Source organism: Pan paniscus, chromosome 10 (genome assembly GCF_029289425.2).
Source record: "Pan paniscus chromosome 10, NHGRI_mPanPan1-v2.0_pri, whole genome shotgun sequence".
NCBI classification, from domain to species: domain Eukaryota; kingdom Metazoa; phylum Chordata; class Mammalia; order Primates; family Hominidae; genus Pan; species Pan paniscus.
This window is the reverse complement of record NC_073259.2, coordinates 7283534-7308783: the sequence shown is the minus strand read 5'-3', so window position 1 is coordinate 7308783 and position 25250 is coordinate 7283534. Positions and strand designations below refer to the sequence as shown.

The 25250-nt window shown below is 38.5% G+C and overlaps 1 protein-coding gene across 11 annotated transcripts in view; it reads right to left on the bottom strand.

The window, feature by feature from the left end:
* The window catches only part of ADIPOR2 (adiponectin receptor 2), a 129679-nt gene that overhangs the window by 21179 nt on the left and 83250 nt on the right, over positions 1–25250 (bottom strand). For 7 of the 11 annotated variants that reach the window (XM_034935156.3, XM_003820368.5, XM_003820369.6 and 4 more), the window contains one exon: positions 12754–13010. In XM_034935156.3, the coding sequence (XP_034791047.1) occupies positions 12754–12924 (171 nt within the window). In that variant the 5' untranslated portion in view covers positions 12925–13010. Of the gene's footprint in view, positions 1–9480; positions 9581–12753; positions 13011–24928; positions 25081–25250 lie in introns of those variants that run through there. The other 4 variants (XM_055095246.2, XM_063593286.1, XM_063593285.1 and 1 more) reach the window with 3 other exon arrangements.

Below are 25250 nucleotides of genomic sequence, written 5' to 3'. Positions count from 1 at the left end.
TCCTCCAGGCTGGAGTGTGATGGCACAATCTTGGCTCACTGCAACCTCTGCCTCCTGGGTTCAAGCGATTCTCCTGCCTCAGCCTCCCGAGTAGCTGGGATTATAGGCGCCTGCCACCACGCCCGGCTAATTATTTATATTTTTAGTAGAGACGGGGTATCACCATGTTGGCCAGGCTGGTCTCGAACTCCTGACCTCAGGTGATCCACCCGCCTCAGCTTCCCGAAGTGCTGGGATTACAGGCGTGAGCCACCACACCCGGCCTCTAATCTTAATTGAATTTCTTAAGCAGGCTTCTCCATGAAAATAAAATGAAGTGATTGACAAGAGTCTATTTACAAGTTAGTTTTCTTATAATAAACTATTATATAGTGGCATTCTTGATTTTGGTTAAAGTAAACCAGTTTAACAGAATATGAAGGCTGAATGAATAAAAGTTACTTATCTCCCAATTTATAAAGAACAATCTGGAGCAGAAGAAAAGTAGGACAACCATAAAGGCTGATCTCTTTATTCAACCTAATATCTTGAAAGCTCAGAAAGGGAGCAGGGAGGCAGAGGGGAGCCATAAAAATAAAGATCAGGACAACCTGGTTTGAAATGCCTCTCTTATATTTTTGTCCAAAAGCTTACAGAATGCCTCCTAACTATACACTTTAGCAAATATAGTTTAAAAAGTCCAGGCTTTAGGGTCAGAGGCCTAGGGGCAATGGTCTAATCATTTCAACCAGTACACAACATTACACAAAATTTGAAACTGATATAAATTGCAAAAAGAAATTTGAATGATGGCATAATACTGGACCAGGAGGCTAAAGACCTAGATTTCAGGCCCCAGGTGTCTTGTCTTACTTACTGCCACATCCTCCACCCCACTATACCTTGACCTTTCATTCCAGCTATGCTAGAAATTTTTCAGGTTCAGACATCAGTATGTGCCAGTGTGTACTCAATAAACATTAGCTATTATTATTACTATTCCCTACAGGCATCATATTACATCTGCTTCTGAATCTTCACATCTGCTGTTCCCTTTGTCTAAAATGTCCTTTAGTCCTTTCTTAGCTAAATCCATTTGCAGCTGGAGTTACTACCATAGTAATCTGTGCATAAAATCACACAGCCCTCACCACAAATGTACTGATTTACCTGTCTCTCCAACTAAACTACATGCTGCTTAAGGGCAAAAACTATGCCTTCTCAAGTCCAAAGTGCCAACACATGGTAAAGAAACTAAAAACATTTGTAGAAGGATTAAAAGCATCCATGTGTCTACTAAACTAAATGACTGATGGGATCCCTTCCACTCTTGACAGTCTAGGAACCAAGTCTGAGTACCTGAAAGAAAGTTGGTACTATTTAAGAGAAATTAGGATTAGAAAGTTAGAATAGAAGGAAAAGCTGATGGGGGAGTGGACAGTTAACCTTAGTTTAACATTAGTTCAATTTGAAATGGTTACAAGTCCAATAAAGAAGAAAGCACTTCTCATTTGAAGGCTATAGAAGAAAAAAGGGGGGGAAAAAAAGAAGACTGCACTAAGATGATAGATTTAGGAATCACCTTTATGAAAAGGCTGTTGAAGTCAAGGGTGGCTGAGATATGTGGATAACTTCAAGATGTGTTTATCAGGATTTACTACAGTTATGGAGTAGTCAAGTACTATTATAAAGGAAGGACAGAGTAACAATTATTATTTATTATACACTACATGCCAGACATTGTACTAAGTGCTTTTTACAAATTAATCAAACCTTCATAACAATTTTCTGAAATGAGTATATTTCTATCCCATTTTATTAAGTGGAAATCTAGATCAAACATGGTAAATGAAGAAACAGAAGCTAAGAGAAGGTACACAGTTTTAAGTAGTACCTTAATTCCCAACCTAACACCACTATCTTGGCTAATTACTTCAAAAATTATGCAAGTGTATATGCACATTAAATGTAATCTGTAGACTGAATAAATGTCTCATATTCATAAAGTAGGTGTAACTACTTTAAATCATGTAGGTGCTGCGTGAATCACAAAATACAAATTCACTTAAGATGAACTGAATTCATAGCCAATTTCTATCATGTATTTTTTTCAAACTAATATTTAAAATGTGAGTATCATGTAGTGAGGTCTGTTAAATACTTTTGATGTTTAAAGGGAGAATGGGATCATCTTCCTAACGCAGTAATTCCACTCACAGGTATGTAGCTAATGGAAGTGCATACATTTGTTCACTAAAAAACAAGTACTGGAATGTTCATAGCAACACTATTTATAATAGCCCCAAGTTAGATACAACCCAGATTGCCTTCATATAAATAAAATAAAAATTGGTACAGTAATATAAAGAAATAACACAGACCAATAAAAATGAATAATCTACAGCTATACCCAGAAAATACAGATGAATTTCACAAACATTATACTGAGCAAAAGAAGCCAGATACAAGAGTACACATGGAATGATTACAATGAGATAAAGTATAAAAACAAGCAAAATTAATCCATGCCATTAGAAGTCAGGGTAATGGTTACCTTTGGGGGAGTGGGAATAGGCAGTTACTATGAGGAGGTAATAAAGAGACCTCCAGGAGTGCTGGTTATACAGGAGTGTCTAGTTTATAAAAGTTTATCAGACTATCCACTTACGATATATCTATGTGTGTGTGTGTGTGTGTGTGTGTGTGTGTGTGTGTGTGTGTGTGTAATACTTTAATAAGGTTTTTGTTGTTTTTCTTTGAAGGGTCCTCTTACACAGAAGTTTGAAAAATAATGATACAGAAGAGATCAGGGATACAAATTTAGGTCACTCTGAGTACAAAACCCTGCTTTTTTCCTTTTACCAAACTATTTCCTTCAAAATTATTTACTGGTCCACAGAAATGGCTTCACTAAATAAAACCAGGCATGATAAAAGTGATCAAAGAAGGCATTAAACAGGGCTGCTTAAGCAAAGATACCTAACTGGATTGATTTATGAAAAAAGTAAACTATGACCCTCACTCATTTTTTATCCCATTACAAAAAAGTATTAATATAGTGTCGGGGACCACAGAAATTTTGAGGATAAGAAAATCTTAGATGTTTATCACCCAGTTAAACATCTCCATTTTAATGTAAGGAAAATGAAACCCAAAGAAATGAAGAAAATTGGCCAAAGTCACACATCTGGCTGGCAATACAGCCAGGACTAAAACTCAGGTTTAATCATTCATTTCTTTACTTAAATATTGCACAAATACAATATTCTTGGAATATACATTATATGTGTAATTTTTTGTTTTGAGCCAGGGTCTTACTCTGTTGCCAAGGCTGGAGTGCAGTGGCACAATCATGGCTCACTGCAGCCTCGAATTCCTGGGCTCAAGTGATTCTCCCATCTCAGCCTCCCAAGCAGCTGGGACTACAGGTACATGCCACCAGGCCCGGATAATTTTTGTATTCTTTGCAGAGATAAGGTTTCGCTATGTTGTCCAGGCTGGTCTCGAACTCCCAGGCTCAAGCGATCTGCCCGCCTCAGCCTCTCAAAGTTGTTAGGATTACAGGCATGAGCCACCAGGTCCAGCCATTCCTGGACTATTTTGGATGCAGAGAATAAACATGTTCAAGTGAGTGAAGACAGATAACCACCAATCTATTTTTTATAAGATAAATACAAATCTAATAAAAACAAAAAGAAATAAAGAAAGATTAACTTTGTCCTTTGGATATAACAGAGGAAGTCTTTTCTTTTTGACACAAATATACACCTCCAATGATATGCTACATCTAACATTTATTAAGTGCTTTCTCTGTACCAGGCAGTGTTACCACTGCTTTACATGCACTAAGTTATTATCATTACAACCCTGTGAGACAAGAGGCATACTATTACATACTGCATTTACAAAAGAAGAAACACCCACCTCCTCTAGGCCCAGCTTTACCCTGATGTAATTCCTACCGGTCTGGAACTTACGTATATGCATTATGAAAAGAAAACTGTGATCACTGGCTCTCTATCATTAAGTGTGCCTCACAATCACATAGGGGAACTTGTGAAAAATACAGATTCCTACTGCAGAGATTTCAATTTTAAAGTATTTAGTTTCTAATACTCTTTCTAAAAATCCATTCTGCTTCAAAAGGAACCAAAGAGACTAACCTCTCCATCACCTCAAATAAGGAAGGGATTCCTATGCACAGGTAAACGTAATCTAACTGTACACACCGGTATTTTATTTAACGTTACTTGAGAGCCAATTCCACAACTACAATGGATCACTATCACCTATCACAGGGTCTCTTTTTCCACAATTCTTATCATCTATGGAAATAATGTACTTTAAAATGTATTAAAGGCAAATAACCATTGAAATTGCCATATCGCACTTTTTACAATAAACCAATGAAAAGAAAACCCTGCCCCTTTGAAGAGAAAAAGTATATCATCCCCATGACAAGAGTCCCAGTGTACAATACACATACATTCACATGAAACCTCAGTTTCCTCATCTGTAAAACAGATTCTAATAATATCTATTCTAAAAGGCTACTTTAGGAATGAATAACATATTCAAATGAGCTCAAAAAATTACTTCATCCATTGTAAAAGATCAATAAAAGTGAACTATCATTATTCTCCTGATAAGAATGCATTTATTCTAAGATTAAAGAAGTAGATTAGTTAAGCTTCCCTAAGCATCTAAATAGTATACGTCCCCACGTGCTCCTTTTGTACATCTCTTTAAAGAAAATACTTGAAACCACTTAGACACAGAACTTTATATTTGTTGCTGATAAATTCATTCAACAATTATTTGTTATATGCCACTCAAAGACCAGGTTAGACTCTGAGGATATCAGAGGAAAACAAAAAAGCAAGATTCTTACCACCATGGAACTGAAGAGTCTACAAGCAAAAACAATTATTAAACAATTATAAATTTTTATAAAATGTTTTTTATATGTTTATAAACATAAATATATAAGTCACACAAATATATGTCATGATACGCACTGTAATGGAAAATAAAAGGTAATTAAAGATAACAATGGGAAACTTGAAATAGAATGAAGTGGAAGTAGAGAACTTAACCTGAATACTGAAGGATGAGCAGCAGTTAGCCAGAGGTGTGGGTGTAACAACACTCCAGGCAGAGGAAAGAGCCATGTTTGAAAGCTCTGAAGCTGGAAAGAGCCCAGCCTGTTTAAGAAACTAAATAAGGCCAATGCGGCTGCAGCTCAATGAACATGGAGAAGAATGTCCTGAAATGAAGTTGGCCAGATAGGGCAGCAGTGAGATCACGCAGGATCCCGAAGGTTATAGAAAGAATTTGGGATGGTACCATAAGTGCAATGGGAAACAAATGAATTTCTTAAATGGGAATGGCATAATAAACTTTATATTTTTAAGAGCTCTCTCTAGGAACTGTGTGAAGAATATATTGGACAGCACAAGAAACAAAACAAGAAGTCCTGTCAGGTGTATTCCAGATGGAAGATGGTGGTGGCTTAGATTAAAGTAATGGCAGAACAGATGATGAGAAGACCATTTGAAGTGAAATTGACACAACTTGAGTTTTATAGTAAGTTTGAATTTAGCTTCTATTTCCAAATTCCTCAAAGAGGTTAATACTTAAAATCCTGAGCTAAAGTTAACCTAGGCAGGTCTCTTCATAAAAGCTCAAGAGCTAACAGATTATGATGAAATATCGTTTCACACCCACTAGGATAGTTATATTCAAAATATAGTAACAATAGTTAGTGTGGGTATGGAGAAAGTGGAACCCCCACACATTGTTGGTGGGAATATAAACTGGTGCAGCTGCTATGAAAAACAGTCTGGTAGTTTCTCAAAATGTTAAACACAGAGTTAACATATAACCCAGAAAAATCCCTCCTGAGTATATACCCAACAGAAATGAAAACACATCCATACAAAAGCTTCTACATGAATAATAGCAACATTATTTGCAACACTCGAAAAGTGGAAACAATCCAGTGTCCATCAACTCATTATTGGATAAACTATAGTACAGTAGTTTCCCCCTATCCACAGGAAATATGTTCTAAGACCCCTAGTGGATGCCTGAAATCATGGATACTGCTGGACCCTATATATGCTGTGTTTTTTCCTATATATACATACCTATAACATAGTTTAATTTATAAATTAGGTACAGTAAGAGATTAACAACCAATAATAAAATAGAACAATTATAACAATATACTGTAAAAAAAAAAGTTATGTGAATATGCTCTCTCTCTCACTCAAAATATCTTAGTGTACTGCACTCACGCTTCTTGTGATCTGTGACCTTATAACCAGAAGACTACTAAGTAACTAAGTAGCCAGCCATCTGCAGCATGGATATGCTGGACAAAGGGATGATTCATTTCCTGGGTAAGGCAGGACAGGGCAAGGAAGGTGAAAGACTTCATCACACCACTCAGATCAGCACAAAGTTTAAAACTTAGAAATTATTTCTGGAATTTTCCATTTAATATTTTCAGATCTCAGTTGACCCAGGGGTAACTGAAACCACAGAATGTGAAACCACAAATAAGAAAGAACCCCTGTATATCCATACAATGGAATATTATTCAGTCATAAAGAGGAATGAAGTACTGGTACATACTACAATATTGATGAAACTTAAAAACATTATGCTAAGTAAAAGAAGCTAGATACAAAACACCACATGCCTTACACTTCCATTTATTTAAAAGTCCAGATTAGACAAAGCCATAGAGACAGAAAGTAGACTAGAGGTTGCCTAGGGTTGGGGGTAGAGATGGGAAGTGATGGCAAATGGGTTAAGGTTTATTTAGGGGATGATAAAAATGTCCTAAAGTTAGAATGAAGTGATGGTTGTACAACCCTGTGACTAATAAAACCATTAAATTGTACGCTTTAAATGGGTTAATTTTATGGTATGTAAAATTTATCTCAAAAAAAATGTTTTAAGAGTCAACTGTGAGTAAATGTGATATTTTCCTTTAACAAACAGTAAATAAATCTAACTTTATTTCCCTAACAATCTTCAGAGAATGTGTTAAGATTTCTTTGCAAAGCATGTTGCTAAGAAGTTTTTAATACATTAACTATTTTAAATAAAATACTTATTTAAAATAAATAAATATCAAAAAAATTAGGCACTGGTTTGGGTTTTGTTTGTTTGTTTTCCTTAACTATCTCCTATGGGAAGGAGGTTGTTCTTTTTGTTTTGTTTTGTTTTCCCCGAGACGGAGTCTTACTCTGTCACCCAGGCTGGAGTGCAGTGGTGCAATCTCGGTTCACTGCAACCTCCACCCGCCGGGTTCAAGCGATTCTCTTACCTCAGCCTCCCTAAGTAGCCGGGATTACAGGTGCCTGCCACCACACCCAGCTAATTTTTGTATTTTTCGTAGAGACGGGGTTTCAGCATGATAGACATGCTGGTCTCAAACTCCTGACCTCATGATCTGTCTGCCTCGGCCTCCCAAAGTGCTGACATTACAGGTGTGAGCCACTGCGCCTGGCCAGGAAGGAGGTTTTTAAACAGCAGTGAGCATCTTACTTGTGAAACAAAAAAAATATACCCAGGATCCAAAGATTCTGATTCAGCAGGCCTGGAATAAAATCCTGGCATTTGTACTTTTCTATAAAGGGCAATATGTGATCAGGTGGGCACTCCTAATAGGTTTAATGATTTAAAGAAACCTGGCGGTAAATAAAGACTTGTACAAAAAGATACCACAGTCTGTAATGCACATAATTACCTTAAATCTTACTTTATAAATTCAGAATTCCACTTAATAAAAAACGAGACACCCCTGCTGCTTTTCCTATTTTACTTTGATCCTTATTCATGATTGGCATGTGAATGCCAATCTCCACAACTTAAGAGAGCCTAAGGGCTCCCATCATGTTTTAAATGAAGCCTAAGCAATTTAGTTAAGATCTGCATCTTCTAAAAGAGGGGAAAAAACAAAGAAAATGATGCAAAATTGTTAGAAATGTGAATGACTGTACTATGATATATTTGTTCTATTTGCTTTCAAAATAAACAGAAAACCCATTACAAAGTTAGAACACATCTGAGAAGCAAAATTACCCTGGCCTAACAGAAAATGAGGTCTGCAGCAACTTCTGCCAAAAAACAAGACCAACTGTTGAATCTAACCTCTAGGCTCAATATAAACAACTCAGGGACTGAGTTTGGAATTCAGAAACATTAAGTCAATCTGGTGCCAATTCTCATAAAGGCAGCTTTGTTCGGCAGAAAGAGCAGTCAGAAGACTTAGCACATGCTCTCATCTTGTCATGTTACCTTGGGCAAATTCCTAAACTAACCTTTCTAAATCCTATTTTCGTCTACTTTCAAAAAGAAATCATATCTGCTCTTTCTATTTCAGAGTATAGTTTTGAGAAGCAAATGAGATAATGTCTGTGAAAGTGATACAATTAAGGTATTACTAGAATTATCCAGAAGGTTGCAGTCTACAGTTCAGATGTTTCAACTTCAAAACTGAAAATTTTAAGAAATGAGTCCTTTCTCCAAACAACAAAAAAAAATCAGCATATGGAACTCCTCAAATCATGTGAAGATATCAATATTTTGCCTTTAATTTCAGTCTCAAAACTGCAGTTCTCTATAACTCTTATCTATCCCCCTTCTTTTCTAGCTCCCATGTGTAGTATACATTAACCGTGAAATTGGCAGCAAGGGACAGTACTGCATATAGATTCTCTTTTTCAGCAAACAACTTCAACTCCAAAGAGAAACAACATACACACGCAAATTTTCATTAGGAATAAAAACACAATTTCCTCACTGGTAAATCGAGGAAGGCAAACAAGATGATTTTGGAGGGCCTTTTCAGCTCTAACATTCCACAACCTATGGATCCTTTCTTTCCTTGGCTCCTCATAGAAAAATCTATTAAAACAAATGAAAGAAAAAATGGTTCTTTTGTTCATACTGCTAACTTTTGCATTAGCTCAAGATTAAAGGAAAATCAAAGAAAGGCTTTCAGGGCAATAAATGAGTTCATTCATAAGGATGGGAAAAATCCCATCCACCTAATTATTTATTAGTGAAATTAAAACACAAGTATTATTTACAGAAGATACCACTTCAGTGAAGACAGTAAACAAAAATATACAGTATTACAACACATAAAAAAATCAATTAATGTAAATCTGACACAAAAGTGATTGGGTGGGCAAGTTCTGGACTCTAAAAATATATTTTGCTTTCCTTGCCTAACGCAGCCATGGCGCGTGGTCCCAAGAAGCATCTGAAGTGGGTAGCAGCTCCAAAGCACTGGATGCTGGATAAATTGACCGGTATGTTTGCTCCTCGTCCATCCACTAGTCCCCACAAGTTGAGAGAGTGTCTCCCCATCATATTCCTAAGGAACAGACTTAAGTATGCCCTGACAGGAGATGAAGTAAAGAAGATTACATGCAGAGGTTCATTAAGATCGATGGCAAGGTCCGAACTCATATAACCTACCCTGCTGGATTCATGGATGTCATCAGCATTGACAAGACGGGGGAGAATTTCCATCTCATCTATGACACCAAGGGTCGCTTTGCTGTACATCCTATTACACCTGAGGAGGCCAAATACAAAGTGAGAAAAATCTCTGTGGGCGCAAAAGGAATCCTTCATCTGGTGACTCATGATGCCCGGCACCATCCACTACCCTGATTCCCTCATCAAGGTGAATGATACCATTCAGACTGATTTGGAGACTGGCAAGATTACCAATTTCATCAAGTTTGACAATGGTAACCTGTGCATGGTGACTGTAGGTGCTAACCTGGGAAGAACTGGTGTGATAACCAACAGAGAGAGGCACCCTGGATCTTCTGATGTGGTTCACATGAAAGATGCCAATGGCAACAGCTTTGCCACTCAACTTTCCAACATTTTTGTTATTGGCAAGGGCAACAAACCACAGACTTCTCTTCCCTGAGGAAAAGGGTATCTGCCTCACCATTGCTGAAAAGAAAGACAAAAGACTGGCGACCCAACAGAGCAGTGGGTGAAATGGTCCCTGGGTGACATGTTAGATCTTTGTATGTAATTAAAAATAATGTAGCATGATAAACAGAATTGTATTGCCATTATGAATCTCAAATTGGCTAGCCTGAAATTCTTTCAAGCTTGAAAATTCCTTAGATTCCTTAAGAACAGTTCAGTTTTAAAAATAGTTAAGAAACAGAGGTAAATAAAAATCTTATCGTGACACAGTTACTGACTCCTCAATATATCTTCTAAGATATCTAATAAGAATCTTGAATCTCACATTTCCAAAACACCACTCTTGATTTCCCTACCTTAAACCCGCTCCTCCCTCTTGCTTTGCCATTTCAGTTCAGCTCAGAGAATCAGCCTTGATTCCTCTATTTTCCTCACTCTACAGCTAATCCATCAGGAAGTCTTGTTGATTTGACCCACAAAATATATCCAGAATCCAACCATTTCCCTCCATTTCTGCTGCTCCCACCACGCTGTTTCAAGTGACATCATCTCTCATCTATATTCTAACACCTGGGTCCCTCTTCCATTCTGTCTTCAAATAATCCATTCCACAACCAGAGTCATACTTTTAAAAACACAAATGTCTCCATGTTTAAACACCCCAAAAGCTGCCCACTTGCCAGGCAATTTTATTAAAATAAAATTTAAATTCCCTGAATAAACCTGTATAATCTGTTCTCTGACTGGCCCACTGACCTCATCTCATTTCACTCTTCCCTCTAGTTCCTCATGCTCTAACTACACTGGCCTTCTTTTGCTCCTTTAAAAAAAAAAAAAAAAAAAAAAAAAAAAAAAAAAAGAAGGCCGGGCACAGAGGCTCACGCCTGTAATCTCAGCAATTTGGGGGGCCAAGGTGGCGGATCACTTCAAGTCAGGAGTTTAAGACCAGCCTGGCCAACATGGTGAAACCCCGTCTCTACTAAAAATACAAAAATTAGCCGGATGTGGTTGCGCAGGCCTGTAGTCCCAGCTACTCGGAAGGCTGAGACAGGAGAATCACTTGAACCTGGGAGGCGGAGGTTGCAGTGAGCCGAGATGGTGCCACTGCACTCCAGCCTGGGCAACAGAGCGAGACTCCATCTCAAAAAATATATAATAATAATAAAATAAAATAAAGGAGAAGATGAAAGAAGAGAAAGATGATACAAGCAGGCGCAGGTGGTGGTGGGAGGCAGGAGGGGAAGGCAAGGAAGATAAGCATATTCCCACCTTTGGACCTTGGCACTAGCTTGTTTCCTCTACCTCGAAACACTCTTCCCCCAGCTGCTGTTCCCAGTAGAGGCTTTCAAAATGTTAACCACAACCCGTAGTAAGAAATGTATTTCATATTATTATTCATATTTATATACATAACTATATAAAACTAAAATAATTTAAATGTGTATTACTTACTATATACACACTTCAATGTTTTTATTCTATTTTGATCTTTAATTTTTAACACTTTATAATACAATTAATTTCAAAACCCACTAATAGGTACAATCCACAGTTTGAGAAACACTGTACTAGTAATAAAACATTAAACACATGCTATATTATTTGGAAGTTCCAAAGCACAGAGCAAAATGTCTGTAACAATGACTTTCTGATACTTCTGCTCTATAGGTATAGTTGCCTAAAGGTTGCTCTTTTCTCTAGGAAATGAAAGAATAAAATCTGCTTCAGCTTTCAGAACTCTACTGACTCCCAAGGTATACACTGGAGGTAGACAATTTCTGGAAAAGTAGCTCTAACACGCAATTCGAATTTCTCCAGAAATAACAGATAACGTCATAACTAAAGTATGGTTAAATTAGATTATATGGCACCCATAGAACACGTCTTCTCCCTTCAACAAGATAAAGCAGGTTAAGTACGCTTTTAAGAGTCAGCAGAGGCCAGGCGCAGTCGTTCACGTCTATAATCCCAGCACTCTGGGAGGTCGAGGCAGGTGGATAAGGAGGTTGAGATGGAGACCATCCTGGCCAACATGGTGAAACTCCATCTCTACTAAAAATACAAAAAATTAGCCAGGCGTGGTGGCAGGTGCCTGTAATCCCAGCTACTCGGGAGGCTGAGGCAGGATAATCACTTGAACCTGGAAGGTAGAGGTTGCAGTGAGCTGAGATCGCGCCACTGCACTCCAGCCTGGCGACAGAATGAGACTCCGTCTCCGAAATTTAAAAAAAAAAGAGTCAGCAGAAAGACATTAACCATAAAATCAAAATCAAATAATATCTAAGCTAATTTAAGAATAAGAAGCTGGGCACGATGACTCATGCCTGTAATCCCAGCACTTTGGGAGGCCGAGGTGGGAGGATACCTGAGGTAAGGAGTTCGAGACCAGCCTGGCCAACACGGCAAAACCTCGTCTCTGCTAAAGCTACAAAAATTAGCCTGGCATGGTGGCATGTACCTGTAGTCAAGGCAGGAGAATCGCTTGAACCCGGGAGGCGGAGGTTGCAGCGAGCCGAGATCATGCTACTGCACTCCGCCTGGGTGACAGAGCGAGACTCCGTCTCAATAGTAGTAGTGGTAGTAGTAGTAGTAGTAGTAGTAGTAGTAGTAGTAATAATAATAATAAAGATAAGAGACTTCAAGTTATCCAGAAGAAAAAAATACAAATGTGCAAGTTTCCTTCTTACCACCCCATCCTCCCTCCAGCAATGGACCCACACTTTTTTTTCCCCCATATCCTCCCTCTGCCACATCCTCCACATTTTTTCCTTTGTTTATCATTCTTCCAATTTGACTTACTTTTTTATGATGGGAAGACAGAACAGACGCCTCTAAAATGGGCTCCAAATCTCCTTGGTGGCTGTCATTATCACCTCTTCTTGTACCATCCAGTTGGTGCCCTTTTCTGAGCCTTATATCTGGCTCTGGAGTCCTGCTGCACCCCAATCGGTTTTCTGTTGGCTCGTTCATGGGATACCCAAGCCTTTCTTACAAACAGATCTGTCTTTCTGTCCCCTCTTCTTGGGAGAATGGACCTTCAGGATAGTGAGTTGATCCTAAGAAGATGAAAGTTTTGAAAAAATGCATTAAAGGAGTGCTGGCGGAAAATATCAGTTATATTATCACATATCCAAACGACAGAATACTCAGCAATCAATAATAAAAGAATAATGTATTTAAAAGCTATATTTGTTGACAGGGAATATAGCCAAAAATCTCTTTTTAAATGAAAAACACAGGATACAAGACAACATGAATAATATGTTCCCACTTATATGTTATAAAAATATGTAAGTATATGTAAGTGCATACGTTCTAGAATAATTAATGAAAAATATTTAAAACCATACTCTTGGTACAGAAGAACATACGGAAGAACCTCGGGTCTGAAGTGAGAAGAATACTTACTTTGTTCTGCCTGCATTTTTTCTAACCATGTATCGTATTACTTGTTTAATTTAAAAAATAGTATACAATTAGAAATTACAATTCTAAATACTAATTGTATGTATTAGAATATATGTAAGTCTATATATTATAACTGGCCTTTACATATCCAATCTCATTTAAACATCACAATGACCCCACAGGGTATTTTTATTTCTAGTTCACAGGTAAAGGAAAACAAAATTCACCATACTTTATAAAAAATAAACAGGACAAAGTCTTCAAATTTATAAGCACATATTATCCATAATATTTTGTATTCAAAAGGCTTAATGTCTTACATTTCAACTTTTTTGAGTTACTCTGAACTCTAACTAGACTACCCTGGAAGGAAGAAACTCAGGACCAAAGCATACACGTTTTACATCCATCTGGGTTCCCAGAAAGTGCTATGCACACAAATGTTTAATGAATATTTGATAATATCTCAATGCTCTTGAGTGCTAAGAACATTTTCAGAAATCATTAATTTCTCTCTAAACTGGACTGCAGCAAGTAAGTCCTAGGAGTTCAAGCTTTTCAAGTCCTTGGCACTCTACCTCTTAACTCATGCTATGTAAGCTTATTTTAGACAATTAGTTGAATATCCAATAAGGATTATCACAGTCAATCCAACCAGAAATACCAAAACAGGAAGAGACCAGGGTATATGCTAGCTAATAAATTCCATGTGGTTCAAAGTTCTTAGTGGGGAAAGAAGTAGGGCAAAGTAGGAGAACCCAGATACCATAAAAAGAAGGTAACAGGTGGATTTAGTGTTCATATATGTGGATACATAGACTAAGAATTAGTCAAAGAAACAGAGTAAGAATTAGTCAACTGTTGGTTTCATAAATCATGTGAATTTGCTGTAGGATTTCTCCAAGGGCTTTCAAAGTATGTAGGGCAAGAAGAAACAAAAATCTAAAGAATACCAAAGCTGGGCATGTACCTGGGCCAAGCACATGATACTACTGAGATTATAAATTATGTTATTAATGCCCATTTCTGAAAGAGGAAACAGAATAATGGCTTCTATTTAATTATATTATTTAAAGCTCACAAAGCTATTCACACACACCATTTCATTTTGTTTCAGGGGAGAGGCAGCAAACATTTACTGAGAATCAACAAAGGTAAATTCTGTACCAGATAATTTACATGTGGTACTTCACAGCATCTTTAAATATAGCCCTCTGAGGTATTATTATCCTCCATTTTGAGGATTAGAGTTTGGATAACTTATTCAAGGTCATTAGGATTCAAAGAGAAGCAGCTGTGTTATACCCAGTTTCTGAACCTCATGAAGTTCATGTGCTTTCCACTGTGCAACAAAATTAAGACTGGGGTGAGTAAAAGATAAGAAAATGAACCCTAAATGTAGTTGGTTTATATCACAAGAAAACTACAGAGTCAGGATCTTGATGCTCAAGCTGTAGCAAGTAGAATAAAGCTTTGTAAAGTGTTCTTGAAATATCACCACACTAGGCTAGGCACAGTGGCTCATGCCTGTAATCCCAGCACTTAGGGAGGCCAAGGTGAGAGGATTACTTGAGCCTGGGAGGCGGAGTTTGCAGTGAGCCAAGATCACGCCACCGCACTCCAGCCTGGGCAACAGAGCGAGACATTATCTTAAAAAAAAAAAAAAAAAGAGGCCAGGAGCAGTGGCTCACGCCTGTAATCCCAGCACTTTGGGGGGCCGAGACGGGCAGATCACAAGGTCAGAAGATCTAGACCATCCTGGCCAACATGGTGAAAACCTCTACTAAAAATACAAAAAATTAGTCTCTACTAAAAATACAAAAAATTAGCTGGGTGTGGTGGCGCGTGCCTGTAATCCCAGCTACTTAGGAGGGTGAGGCAGGAGAATTGCTCGAACCCGGGAGGCAGAGGCTGCAGTGAGCCGAGATCATGCCACTGCACTCCAGCCTGGCAACTCCATCTCAAAAAAAAAAAAAAAAAGAAAGAAAGAAAGAAAAGAAAAGAAAAATATCAGCACACCAAACTTCTCATCAGCAGGAGCTATATATGGAGGAATGTCGCTCATTTATGAGACTATAAACGCACGCTCGGGCGGGCACAGTGGCTCACACCTGTAATCCCAGCACTTTGGGTAGCTGTGGCAGGAGGATCACTTGAGCCCAGCAGTTCAAAACCAGCTTGGGCAACAAAGTGAGACCCATCTCTAAAAAAAAAAATTTTTTTTAATTAGCCGGGTGTGGTGGCACGTGGCTAATGGCTATAGTCCTAGCTACTCAAGAGGCTGAAGTGGGAGGATCACTTGAGCCCAGGAGTTCGAGGTTGCACTGAGCTCTGATGGCATTACTACACTCCAGCCTGAGTAACAAAGCAAAGACCCCGTCTCGTAATAAAAAAGAAAAACTGAAAAGCTCCATTAGTTAGAATTGTTTTGTAATCCTCATCTCAGAAGAAGAAATCAAATGACAACAAATAAGAGTTCCCCAATAATTTTTAAGGATCCTCCTTAAAATAAAAAGAAGAAAATCAACTCTCCAGTAAAGTCCTGAGATCAATATACATTCCTATCAATACTGTTTTCTAAATTGACAAGTATGATAAAATAAGAATGAAGAAAATAAAGTGCTGCAAAATCTACAAAGAAATCAAATATTGGCCACTCTACAGAAAGCAGGAAGGCCTATAATATTGACTTTCAACAATAGAACTGTTGAAGCAAAAGTATTTATGTCAACCTTCAGGTTCCCATAAATTTAACAAAACAGAACACCTCAATACTAGAACACACTAGAGAACTGAAATTTACTATATGTTTTACTTTATCTGCATTCTACCTACTGAAATAAAATGAACTCCTACTAGCATGCAATGCCTTGAAGAAAAAAAAAAAAAAGCAAACAAGTCTAAGAGTCTAAAGCCAGAAAATGGTATTACCAGCATTATTTAACTCTATCTTGGAAGTCTTAGATAATTAAATGAGGAAAAAAAATGAGTATAAAAATTGGGGGAAAAAAGGTAAACTGTAACTATTTGCAGATTATATGACTCTTTTATCTATAAAATCCAGGAGAATCAACTAAAGAAAAAATAATAAATAAGGAAAATCATCAATGTGATGGGGCATAAAATTGATATATGGATTTCAACAGCCTTCATCCTAAAACCCCACAATATTTGGTCATTATGAAATAAGAATACATCACAATAGAAAAAAGATGAAACACTTCAAAACAAATCTTAAAATGTTACTGAGGATCTACAAAAAAAAAATTCTAGAAATAATGAGTTCAGGAAGAATTCAAGATCAACACTCAAATATCAATCACTTCTCTTTTCTTTCTAGAGACACAGGGTCTCACTCTGTTGCCCAGGCTGGAGTGCAATGGTGCAATCATACCTCACTGTAACCTTGAACTCCTGGGCTCAACGAATCCTCCTGCCCTCCACCTGCCAAGTACCTAGGATTACAGGTGCACACCACCATACCTGGCCTTTTTTTTTTTTTTTTTAATTTCTTGTAGTGATGGAGTCTCGCTATGTTGCCCAGGCTGGTCTTGAACTCCTGAACTCAAGTGATCCTCTCACGTTGGCCTCCCAAAGTGCTGGGATTAAAGGTATAAGCCACTGTGCCCAGCCATCATTTACTTTTCTATATATTAACAATAAACATGTAGAAACTGAAATTTTAAACAATACCATTTACAACTGCTCCACAGAAAATTAAATACTTTAAGTATACGCTTAGCAAAATACGTATAGGCCCTATATGCTAAAAATTCCAAACTGCTGATGAAATAAATCAGAAATCTAAACAAATACAAGAGACTGAGGCAAGAGGATCACTTCAAGACCAGGAGTTTGAGACCAGCCTGGGCAACAAGACCATGTCACTAAAAAAAAAATTAAAAGTTAGCTGAGTTTAGTGGCATGCACCTGTGTAGTCTAGGTACTCAAGAGAATGTGGTGAGAGAATTGCTTGAGTCCAGGAGTTCGAGGCTGCAGTGAACTATGATGACACCACTGCACTCCAGCCTGGACAACAGCATGAGACCCCATTTCTCAAAAAAAAAAAAAAAAAAAAAACTAAACAAATAGCAATATGTTATACTATGTTCTCAGCAATATACTGACTCAGTAAAGATGTCAATTCTCTCCAAATTGTTCTATAGGTTAATACAATTCCCATCAAGATCCCAGCAAGGATTTTTGTAGATAAAAACTCATTATAAAACTTACATGGAAGGCAAAGCTCCAAAATAGCTAAAACAATCGAAAAAGACCTCACTGAAGGCCAACTACATAGCTAGTCAAGACTGTGTTGGTATGAGCAAAAGAATACACACACAGAGTAACAGAACAGAATAGAGAACCCAGAAATGACCCACACAAGTATGCCTGTTATTTTATTGTGGTGCTATGATATCTATTGGTCTTCATCCCTGGTTCCTGGCTTTAACTCCCATAGCCTTTATTCCAGTCTTTCATTATAATGTTGGAAGTGTTAGGCCTCAGAGGCAGGCCTCTGACTTTCTCCTGCCCGCCTTCTACACTTAATGTTCCCCTGACTTTTTGACTGCGGGTCTTAAGACTCTCTCATGTAGGGTCCCATCTATGCCCTTGGGGTAGGAATGTTGATGTCATGAAGCTTCCATAAAAACCCAAGAGGACAGGGTTCAGTGAACTTCAAGACAGCTGAACACACAGAGGTTCCTGGTGGGTGGAGCATCCAGGGAGGACATGAAAGTTCCACACCCCTTCCCCCATACGTAGCCCTGCACGTCCCTTCATCTGTAACCTTTGCAATATTCTTTATAATAAACTAGTAAGCATAAGTGTTTCCCTGAGTTCTGTGCGCCAGTCCAGCAAATTAATGAACCCAAAGAGGGGGCCATGGGAGCCCCAACTTGAAGCTGGTTGGTCAGAAGTTCTGGAGGCCCCGACTTATGACTGGTGTGTGTGTTAGGGGAGCAGTCTTAGGTACGGAGCCCTCAACCTGTGGGATCTGACACCAACGACCCGGAGATAGTGTCGAACTGAATTAGAGGACACTCAGGCTGGTGTCTGCTGCTTGGTGTGTGGGGAAAACAACCCCATGCGTGTGATCACAGAAGTCTTCTTCTGTGTTGATTATTGCTGTGGTATGACGGTAGAGGAAAAACACAGTTTGAGGAGAGTTTTTCCCTAAACACGTTTACAAATATCCAAAGCAATTCAATAATGGAAGGATAACCTTTTCAATAAATGGTGCTGAAATAATTGAACATCCATAGACAAAAAACTTAAAAAAAAAACTTCAACCTGCAAATTTAGGTCACACTTCATGCAAAAATTAACTCAAAATGGATCATAGACTTAAATGTAAAACGCAGGCCAGGCACGGTGGCTCACGCCTGTAATCCCAGCACTTTGGGAGGCCGAGGCGGGCAGATCACAAGGTCAGGAGATTGAGACCATCCTGGCTAACACGGTGAAACCCCATCTCTAATAAAGATATAAAAAATTAGCCAGGCGTGGTGGCGGGCACCTGTAGTTCCAGCTACTCGGGAGGCTGAGGCAGGAGAATGGCGTGAACCCGGGAGGCGGAGTTTGCAGTGAGCCGAGATTGCGCCACTGCACTCCAGCCTGGGCGACAGAGTGAGACTCCGTCTCAAAAAAAAAAAAAAAAAAAAAAAGAGCCTGTTAAAATGTTGAAAAGACAAGTTAGACTACAAGAAAATATTTGCACATCACATAATCAACACAGACAGGACTACTATCTAAACTATATAAAGAAGTATCCAAACTAAAGAGCACAAAAACTAACAATACAACCATAAAATGGAAAATAACATGAACAAACATTTCACCAAAGAGGGTAGATATACTGATGGCAAATTATCACATGTAAAGATTTTCAACATAGGTTGGGCGTGGTGGCTCACAGGTGTAATCCAAGCGCTGTGGGAGGACAGCTTGAGGCCAAGAGTTCGAGACCAGCATGGGCAACATAGCAAGACCCCATTTCTTTAAAAAAAAAAAAAAAAAAAAAAAAAAAACTAAAAAAATTAGCCAGGTGGGGGACTGTGGCACATGCCTACAGTCCTAGTTCCTCAGGAGGCTGAGGTGGGAGGATCACTTGAGCCCAGGAGTTTTGAGGCTGCAGGGAGAAACGCAAATTAAAAACACAATGCAATGTTACTACAAACCTAATCACAATGACTAAAATTTAAGAATGGTAACAACAAGGAGAGTGACTTCTGGCATGAATGACAGTGTAAAGGGTTCCACTGGCTTGTTCCCAAGAGAAAACTTGTAAAAACTGACCATCAAAAACCTCTGGAAATGGTCCAAAAGGCAAACAGCAAATGAAGAAACATCTATTCAAGAACACATCTAGAAAATTCGGTAAGAAAGGCAAGAGTCCGTGGTATTTGAACCCTTTTTTTCCTTCCCACTCTCTCCCAGCTCAGAAAAGAAGACTCCACTCCCTACTGAGGCAGGCAAGAACACAGGGCTCCCTCTGCCCCCAGCACCCAGACAACGGGATTTCTTCCCCAGAGATAAAAGACATCAGTACTTCCCATCCTTCCCCAGCTACCTATTGCTGAAGGTTTAGAAGTGGAGGCACCCTTCTGCCAAACCCCCACTTGTGGAATGAAGGCTCTACCTAGGGCCAGGCACACTGAAAATAATGAAACCCCAATCCTTCTTGACCCTGCTCTTGAGGAGGTAGTTCCACACCAGGAGGACCCCAGGCTACTGCCTACCTCCCACCGAGCAGTCACAGCATGTCACTCAGAGAGAAACTTGTCATTGTTCCCACTCCCACACCTCTAAAGCTCAAGCTCAGACTGTTTGCCTGGGGTTAGAAGCAGATTAAAAAACAAAAAAAAAAGCAACAAAACAAAACAAAACAAAAAAAACAGCACCTAATCTTTTCCCAAAGACCCTGACTTCATTTGCAACATAGCATGAAGTCAAGGCCTAAAGGTGCTCTAAAGAATAGCGGAGGCTGAAAGGCAATTGGGAAGATAATCAAGATACATGCAATTAGACAATCAAGATACAGGCTAAACTGTAGGTTAGCTTGCAGACGTGAACCAGGGAATAAGGTATCTGGTACAATCAGACCAAAAATTAAACACTGACCTCAGAAACTATTCCTTCAAAAGAGTCAGAATTTGGATTATTCTATAGAACATTTTACCCCAAGGCACTGGTTGAAATCAGTTAACTGACTGATTGGAGCAATCAGCCAGCAATTAGTGGAGTTTAAAAATTGGGTGTATTCCAGGAAAGAAAAGAAGAGAGCCCTACCAAAAGCACTGTCAACGCATCCTAACTGGGGGCATATCCATAATTACACCTTCCAGAGGAACAGTAGCAGAGGCTGAACACTACGGAGGGAAACAAACTGCACTAAATGAACCCAGTCAGTCACTAAACAAATACTGAGCAAGTAACAATAACAAGCCCTGGAGGAAAAGGAACCAGTGCCCAGAACTGTTATAACGTATTATCTAACATGTTCAGTTTCCAACAAAAAATTACGAGGCATGTAAACAGAAAAGTATAGTCCATACACTAAGGGAAGGGAAAACAGGCAATAAAAAATGATGAGAAACAAGATGTCAAATTTAACAGAAAAAGACTTTAACCATTATAAATGTGTTCACGGAACTAAAGGAAACCATGATTAAAGAAGTGAAGGCGGTGTGGCTTATGCCTGTAATCCCAGCACTCTGGGAGGCCAAGGCAGGCAGATCACGAGGTCAGGAGATTGAGACCATCCTGGCTAACACGGTGAAACCCCGTCTCTACTAAAAATACAAAAATTAGCCGGGCATGGTGGTGGAAGCCTGTAGTCCCAGCTACTCAGGAGGCTGAGGCAGGAGAATGGCGCGAACCTGGGAGGCAGAGCTTGCAGTGAGCCGAGATCGCGCCACTGCACTCCAGCCTGGGCGACAGAGAGAGACTCCATCTCTAAAAAAAGAATAAATAAATAATAAAAGTAAAGGAAAGTATAATGACAATATCACCTCAGATAGAGATCAATGAAGAGATGTAAACTACAAAAAAGAACCAAATAAAAATTATGAAGCTGAAAATTACAATAATGGAAATTTAAAAATAAAGGGTGGGGGGGCTCAACAGTAAACTGGAAAATCTTAGAGCTATGTGGGACACCAATAGGCACAGTTTGGTACTCTAAAAGGAGAGGAGAAAAAATAGTAGAGGGGGAAAAAAAATTCAAAGAAATAATGGCTGAAAACTCCACAAATGTACTGAAAACAATAAACCACACATCCAGGAAACTCAATATATTTTAACTCAGAGAAAGGCAAGGACATCCAGACAGATGCCTCACAGTAAAAATGTTGAAAGTCAAAGTCAAGGAGAAAATCTTAAAAGCAGCAAGAACCAAATGACTCATTATTTTAAAATGGAACCCAGTAAGATTAGCAGCTGACTTCTAAGCAGAAACAATGGCAGACAGAAAACAATGAGGTAACATAATCAAAGTGTTCAAATAAAAGAAAAAAAAAACCTGTCAACCAATCTTATATCTAGCAAAACTACGTTTCAAAACTGAAGGCGAAACAGACCTTCTCAGATTTTAAAAAGCAATAAAACAGATTTTGTTCCTGGAAGATCCCCCTTAAAAGAAATGCAAAAGCCTGAAAGCAAGTGACCTCAAACAGCAATTCAAATCCACGTACCACCCACCACCGCCCAACAAAAAAGAAAGAGTACCTGTAATTATATAAATGTTTACCTTTTGTCTTAACTGATTTTGAAAAGCCAATTGTATGAAGTGATACATATATTGCAACCCCTAAGTTTTGGTATGCTGTGTTTTTGTCTCGATATTTTCTAATTTACCTTGTGATTTTTGACCCAATGGTTAAGTGTGTTAATTTCCACATATTTGTGAATTTTCCAGTTCTCATTCTCATATTTCCACTTTCATTCCATTGTGATTAGAAAAGGCACTTTGTATAATTTCAATCTTTTTAAATTTATTAAGACTAATTTTATGGCATAGTATATGGTCTATCCTGAAGAATGTTCTATGTGCACTTGAGAAAAATAGCTACTGAGTGGAGTATACATGTCTATTAGGCCCAACTGGTTTACAGCGGTGTTAAAGTCTTTTATTTCTTTGTTTTGTTTTGTTTTGTTATTTTTTTGGGCGGGGGGGGGGGCAGTGGAGTTAGTGGGGGAGACAAGGTCTTACTCTGTTGCCCAGACTAGAGTGCAAGGACATGATCACAGTTCACTGCAACCTCAAACTCCTGGGTTCAAGCAATCTTCCTCTTCCCACCTCAGCCTTCCAAGTAGCTGGGACAACAGGAGTGCAACAACATGCCCAGCTAATTTTTTAATTTTTAGTAGAGACAAGGTCTCACTATTTATCCAGGCTGGTCTCAAACTCCTGAGCTCCAGCAATCCTCCCATTTCAGTCTCGTAAAATGTTAGGATTATAGGCGTGAGCCACCACGCCTATAATTCTACTCTACTTCTAACTAGACTAGATCTGTCTAGTTGTTCTATCCATTATTGAAAGTGGCATATTAAAGTCTCCAGTTATTATTTTAGATCTGTCTGTTGCTCAATGAGGTCAATATTTGCTTCAGGTTATTTGGAGCTCTGATGTTCAGTATATACATGTTTATAATTGTTATATCTTCTTGGTGTATCGACTCTTCTATTTAATGCTCTTCCTTGTCTCTTCTAAGAGGGTTTTTTTTGTTTTTTGTTTTTTGTTTTTGAGGCAGTCTTGTTCTGTCGCCCAGGGTGGAGTGCAATGGCTTGATCTCGGCTCACTGCAACCTCTGTCTCCCTGGTTCAAGCAATTCTTCTGCCTCAGCCTCCTGAGTAGCTGGGATTACAGGCACAGACCACCATGCCCGGCTAATCTTTGTATTTTTAGTAAAGATGAAGTTTTACCTCAAGTGATCCACACACCTCAGCCTCTCAAAGTGCTGGGATTACAGGCATGAGCCACCACACCCAGCCTCTTAATAATAAGTGTTTATAAGAGTTTTTAACTAAAAATCTATCTTGTCTGATATTAGCAAACTGTCCCAGCTCTCTTTTAGTTACTATTTGCATGTGATAACTCTTTCAGTCCTTTCACTTTCAACCTATACATGTCCTTAGACCTAAAATAGATCATATTTTTTAGATCATGTCATTTTTTTTTTAATCCATCAGGAAGATGAGGAAGGAAACTGGGTAAGTGAAAACAAGCATAGGAAGAAGACTTATTTTTATTTTACATTCTTTAGTAACTTTTGAATTTTGGACTGCAGGTACAAGGGATCTTCAAAAAGTTCGTGTAACGTATGTTTTATGACAACACTATGCATGAATTTCGATAAAATTTTGCACCAAAATAAGCTGGTACTAACTTGTTTTAACACATCTGAACAAGATGTAGTTTGAGGCACTAAGAAGGATACGACATTGGTTTGAAAAGCACCCTAACAGAGCAACATGAATTCTGCTAAAATTGAAGCAAGAACAAAACATCAAATTTATGGTGAAGTTTGAGTGGAAGAATGGTAAAATCACTGGTGCTTTACGAAAACTTTATAGAAACAATGCCCCTAAGAAATCAGCAGTTTATAAATAGGACAATTCATTGTAAGAAGGGACAAGATGATACTGAAGATGAAGCCTGCAGTAGCAGACTATCAACATAAATTTTTTAGGAAAAAATTCATCCCGTTTGTAACATAAATGTAGAGATCCAATGATTAACAGCACAAACAACAGCCAATACCATAGACATATAAATTCATTCAGCGTATACAAATCTAACAAAAAAATTTAAGTTTAACAAACTTTCTGCTTGATGGGTACTAAAACCATTGTGCTCAGATTGGCCACAGACAAAAGCAGTGCCTTCAATGCAAATTTTAAACAAGTGGCAACAAGAGCATGTGGAATTTCTTTGAAAAATTTTAACAGGAGATGAAACGTGACTTTACCAGTGTGATCCTGAAGACAAAGAAAAAAACAAAGCAATGGGTACCAAGAGATGAAAGTGATCCAGTTAGAGCAAAAGCAAACCCATCAAGAGCGAAGGTCATGACAAAAGCTTTTTGGAATGCTCAAGGAATCTTGTTGACTTTCACCACCACAAGGTTCCTGCTCATTCCTCTCAAATGGGCAGTTTTGCTAGGGTTTCAATGGGAAATCACAGGGCATCCACCAAACAGGGCTGATTGGCTCCTTCTGACTTCTTTTTGTTTCCGAACCTTAAAAAAAAATTTAAAGGGCACCCATTTTTCTTTAATTAATAATGCAAAAAAAAGACTGCACATACTGATATGGTTACAGGACTTCTTTAGGAGTGGACTAAATGGCTAGCATTATTGCTTACAAAATTTTCTTGAACTCGATAGAGCTTATATTGAGAATAAAGTTTATATTTTGTATTTTTATCTTTTAATTCCATTTTTCCACAAACTTTTTGAGGTCCCCTCATATCTATCCAAAGATAAATATAAAAGGATTTTTTAATTGTAAGGTTAGCAAATAATGAAAATAATTCCGAACATTAAAATAGTGCTTTTATTACCAGAAAGTATAAGGCACCATTTAAGAATTTTCAAGTAGGTCAGATGTGGTGGCTCACACCTGTAATCCCAGCATTTTGGGAGGCCAAGGCAGGTGGATCACTTGAGGTCAGGAGTTCAAGATCAGCCTGGTCAACATGGTGAAACCGAATCTCTACAAAAAAATACAAAAATTAGCTGGTCGTGGCGGTACGCGCCTATAGTTCCAACTACTAACCAGTCAGGGTGACAGAGCCAAAGACTCTGTCTCGGAAAACAACAACAACAAAAAAAGCTGGACGTGGTGGCTCACACCTGCAATCCCAGCACTTTGGGAGGCCGAGA